The 5,320-nt window shown below is 44.8% G+C and overlaps 1 protein-coding gene across 1 annotated transcript; it reads left to right on the top strand.

The window, feature by feature from the left end:
* Positions 1-238: 238 nt before the first annotated feature.
* TMEM229A (transmembrane protein 229A) lies at positions 239-1,336 on the top strand. The gene has a single exon (XM_068972367.1). It carries the CDS (start codon positions 239-241, stop codon positions 1,334-1,336), a length of 1,098 nt encoding a protein of 365 aa, XP_068828468.1.
* The last annotated feature ends 3,984 nt before the right edge of the window (positions 1,337-5,320 follow it).

Raw genomic sequence — 5,320 nt, 5'->3', positions numbered from 1 at the left:
GCGAGGGCGCCGCGGGGCCGCGGCGGGGGGACTCCGCGAGCAGGGCGGCCCGCGCGTCCCCGGATCGCAGCAACTCCGGCCGCCGCCGGGTCGCGGCTGGGACGGAGCTCCCCGCGCGCCCCCCGGGGGCCAGCAGCGGCCGGAGGGCGGCGCGGGGCTCTTCCCCTCCGCCCAGCAGCTCCGCGCACCCGGCGGCGGTGGCGGCGTGGGATCGGGCGCCCGGGCAGCCTCCGAGCCGATGGCCGGCAGCGACGCGAACGACGAGGGTCCCGCGCGGAGGGGCGGCGCGGCGAGGCGCCCGGGGGCCCCAGGAGGGCGGGGAAGCGAGGCTGCCGCCAGCTGCCCGGAGCCGCTGTCCACTGCTGAAGCGCCGGCCGAGGGCGCCGCGCTGCCCGCTTGGATGCGCCTCTACTTCTACGGGATGCACGGGGTCACCCTGGACGTGCTCCTGTCCGCGGCGCACCGCTTCGCTCGCCGCCCGGACCTCCGGATGCTGGGCTTCTCCTCGCCCTACCGCTGCCTCCTGCACTCGCTCACCCACTTGGCCCTGGAGAAAGTCTACCTGCAGCAGCGGCGCTGCCCCAGCGCCTTCGTCTTCAATTTCCTCCTCTACCCCTCGGCCCACGTGGGGTTGCAGACCCTGGCGGGCGCGCTGCTCTGCCGGGTCGGCGGGCCGCGGGGCGCAGCGGCGCCGGGGGCGCTGGACTTGGCCCTGCAGTACGTGCTGGCGCTCTACCACTGCCAAGTGTTCCTGAAGCGCTTCCTGCACTTGAGGTACCAGCGGCGGCAACAGCTGCGGGGCGCGCCCCCCGCCCCTGCGGGCTTCCGGGCGCCAGCGACAGCCGGTGGTCGGCGGCGGCGACCTCGCGGTCGCAGAGGCGCCGGGGGAGCCCCCAACCAGGGGCTGCCGGACCTGCTCCGCTTCCTTTTCTTCGGAATGCACGGTTTTTTGGATGAGATCTTCTTCACCTTCTTCTTTAACCTGCTGGGGCCCGGGGACGGGACAAGCAGCGGCCACACGTCGCTCTGGTCCTTCTTTATGTACGGCAGCTGCAGTTTTGTGGTGGAAAAGCTCTATTTCCACCTCCACTACAGTCGGGGCTGGGGCACCTGGAAGCGAGTACCCTTCTACGTGATCTTCATCTACGCGTGGGAGTTGTCCTGGGGCCTGGGACTCCGCACTTGGGGCGCCTGTTCTTGGGACTATTCTCACTATCCGCTCAATTTCATGGGCCTTATCACGCTGATGTATTTACCTGGTTGGATATTCCTTAGTGTGTACCAGGACCTACTTTCCAATGTGTTGTGGCGGGTGCAATACGTACCAACTAACTAAGACCAAAAAAAGGGGGCACTGGATTCTCATGAATGAAGGCGATTTATTTTTACACAATAAAACGAAGGTTTTTTTTTTTTTTAGCCTTTTAATTTTTATACCTTTTGCTAAACTTTACCACCAACCTGTTTTATTCGACATTTTAGTTTTTCTATTGGGAACGTATGTATAATACGATAATACTTTGAAATATTGCAGGAAATGTAACTCAAAGTACTTAACTCATCAATATTTTAAAACCCTCACTAGTCCAAACAGCAAACCATCATACCTTAACATCAGAAAGCTGTAGTATTCACTTATTTGCACTTACTTGGCGTAGGTTGGTGATATTTACTTTTTTTTTTTTTTTTTAAGTAAGGAAGTTCTTAAACTCAGACACCAGTGATTTTTACAAGATTCGGGGAAGTTTTCTGATTTAATGATTTGTTTACTTTCCTTTTAATCCAATGTCATTTTAATTTCCTGCCATGTTTACCAGTGACTGCTGAAATCCAGTGTCTTGTACTTCTGAAACTACAATTAATAGCTTTTAAAGTGCCTCTGTATAGCACACAAATGAAAAGAAGCTGAAAAATTTGAAAACACACCCTATGAATCAATTTTTAGATAAGAAATCTTTTCTAGCAACTCAGACAGGTAACACTGTGTTAAGATATTGATCTCCTTCCTGGAAATGATTGCTTTCCATTGTGGATTAGCCTTAACCGCCAAATGTGTTAACTTTAATCAGATCCTGTGTTATCTTTGGCTGTAAATTTTAGTCCTTATGCAATCACGTAAAATGTCTGCCTTACATGTGCAAGGGCCATGCAAAATTATACCATCCTTAATAGTGTTCTAACCCTAAGGACTCTTTTCTATATGGAGTTTCAAGAGTAGAAGCAATCCCATGGAATAAAATGAACTAGAATATTCACCCTAATTGTATTAGCCCTAATTGTTTTTGGAGAATACAGATATGTGTTTTCAGCCTATTGCTGCCATGGCTCACTTGTAAACATTTTTCCGTTTCCTTTGGGTCCCATACAGAGTTCTTGGACTAAAGTCCAATGTAGTAATGTGCATTATAAATCAATGATAGCTCTTTGGTGACTTGTTCTGAAAGTCTGGAAGCTCCAAAGTTAAATAAGATGATGTGAACCATTTGAGAAATCATAGCTAATCAATTAATAATGTACTCTAAATTTGTTTACTGTGTTTTTATTATATTTAGAAAAGACAAGTAGAACTGAGTATAGCTCATCCAAGGATGACTAATACCTTCTTAGTTTTTGTTTATAAAGATAATTAGGAAAGCGTGGAGTGTATACAAATTAATATATATTCCTATTCAAATTGCTAGCTTGCCTACACTGTAAAAGGGCTTCCCATGTGGCACTAGTGGTAAATAACCTACCTGCCAGTGCAGGAGGCATAAGAGATGTGGGTTCAATCCCTGGGTTGGGAAGATCCCCTGAAGGAGGGCATGGCAACCCACTCCAGTATTCTTGCCTGGAAAATCCCATGAGCAGAGAAGCCTGGCGGGCTACAGTCCATAGGTCACAAAGAGTTGGACGTGATGAACAACTAACACTTTCACTTCACAGCAGGACTGTTGGGAGATCAGCTCAATTCTGCTGCTCCTCTCCTCTGTCACACTGATTGTTTTAGACAGTCAAAGCTTGAGTAGAAACGATTGGAAGTAATTAACTGTGTGCAGAGAATAAAAGTGTCACTTTGTGGAAAAGATTTCTGAAAACCTGGGGAGAAAAATAAAATGTAAATTTAGACACTAAAGTTAGTCAGATGCCGGACAAAGTATTTGTAATTTAAATCTGTCACATGTGCGTGAGTCGAAGTTAAGTATGGCATGGCTCCACAACACACATTCCAATGAAGACGTAACCAAATTCTCAGCTTCTGGAATACTGGCTAAACGTATATGTTCACCCTGCTGTCATTCACATGCTGCTCCTTCAGCTTGCTTAGACTGCTAACCAGCGTTCTCAGGCCAAAGTCATCAAAGAAGCTTGCTCTTTTGTTTGTTTTGCTTGTAATGTTAATCCTATTTAAAAGAAAGGCCAAGATTTTTCATTGATTCAATTCATTCAAGAAATAGTTATCGTGAGCCTGCTATTTTTCAGGCACTTGCCTGGACTCTGTGACTACAGCCGTGACACAACATAGACAAAAATCTCTGTCCTGATGGAGCTCACATTAGAATGTGAGTGCACTGATTTTTATATGAGATTATGCTGATTTGCAAGGCTACTGTTTTAGTGTTAGTAATAGGTTATGAGAGGGAGATGTTGCCAGGGTTCTCCTCAGGGTTCTCCCTGGAATATCAATCCATCAGTCTCTAAAACAAAAGCCCATTAACGGTCCCTGGTACTAGTTCTACAAAGAGCCCTGTTCATTTGTATTCAGGAAGTGATTAGCCTGTCTGTTAATTCAGCACCTTGCCTTAGGGCTTCTCCTTCTGTGTTTACTCAACTTCTTAAAAGTAACATTTGTTGCAATTTTGAACCTTTCAAGAAAAAAGCAAGGAAAGGAAAGAACCATCAGACTGATCAACTTGGTTACTCATTAGTAGTTCAGATATAGAAATGATAAGGCAGTACAATATTAACTATTATAATAATAGTTAATATTTAGGTAGCGCTTACCACCTACCAAGAACTGCACTATTAACATATGTTTACACTTTTAAATAAATATATGTATATATTTACATATATCTTAAATGAATATATTACATATGTCTCATATATATGTATTTAATTTTAAGTAATACATAATATTTTAGGCTCATATATGATATAAATTAAAGATACAACAACTCGTATATGATATATATACCTTAAGTATACATGTGTGTGTGTGTATGTGTGTGTGTGTGCTCATTCCCTCAATTATGTCTGACTCTTGTGATTCCATGGACTGCAGACCATCAGCTCCTCTGTCCATGGGATTTTCCAGGCAAGACTACTGGAGTAGGTGCCATTTCCTACTCCAGGGGATCTTCCCAACCAAGGGATCAAACCCAGGTCTCTTGCGTCTCCTACACTGGCACAAACACACACACACACATATGTGTTTACTTAAACCTCTAACAACTCTTTCTCATGAGGACAGTGAAACTGAAGCCCAAAGAAGTAACTTGGTTAAGTAATCAAGCCATACAGCTATTTAGACAGAATCCAAGTACACTGGACTCTTGGCTCTGTTCTTAACAGAAAGGTTGGCATGCCTCAACCTACTGACCACAGTGATTTGGGATCTCCAGTGGATTTCACCTTACAATCTGTATTTTCTCTTCTCTGGCACTATCACAGATGCAAGGGCAGCTGTATAAAAGTTAGATACTAGTAGCAAAGATACTCTTTCATGTTGCCTTTTTAGTCTCTGGAAATAACAGGGTGCTAATACCAAGAGGCATAACTGACAGTCAGCCTGACTCTAATTCCCAGATGACAGATTTTCTAGTCAAGCAGTGCTCTGCAGTAGAGTTCCTCATCTGAAGTCAGATGATCTTAAATATAAGAATAATGTATCAAAATGCAAGATAAACTCATATCACAAGCAAGAAAATATATATATAATTAAGGCTCTCTTCTTTAATATAGCGTTCAGAATGAGCTTCACTGTAAGAGCTATACAACCCCCAAATTAAAATTTTTTGCAGAGATACTTGTTCTCCATTCAGTTAATCACCTTAGAGTTGAAGAAAGGTTTTTTTTTTTTTGGCCACATGGCATTTGGGATGCTAATCCCCCCACTAGGGATTGAATGCAGTCCATCTGCCTTGGAAGCACAGCATCTTAACCACTGGGGCTCCAGAAAAGTCCCAAGAAAGTTCATAATAGAAAAACATTAAAAACAAACAAACAAACAAAAAACTGTGGTTCTCATTCCATGTTTAACTTAGGCAATGCTGAAATTTCTTACATAAAGTGCTTTAAATTTTAAATCAATTCTATCTCAGCTTTCAATCTAAAGAGA

This window comes from Capricornis sumatraensis, chromosome 5, assembly GCF_032405125.1.
Source record: "Capricornis sumatraensis isolate serow.1 chromosome 5, serow.2, whole genome shotgun sequence".
Classification (NCBI taxonomy): Eukaryota; Metazoa; Chordata; class Mammalia; order Artiodactyla; family Bovidae; genus Capricornis; species Capricornis sumatraensis.
Note: the sequence above shows the minus strand (reverse complement) of the source record. Positions and strands in the feature narration are given on the sequence as shown.

Excerpts from the sequence above, each read along its gene's own strand:
- TMEM229A (XM_068972367.1), top strand. The coding sequence starts at position 239 with ATGGCCGGCAGCGACGCGAACGACGAGGGTCCCGCGCGGAGGGGCGGC.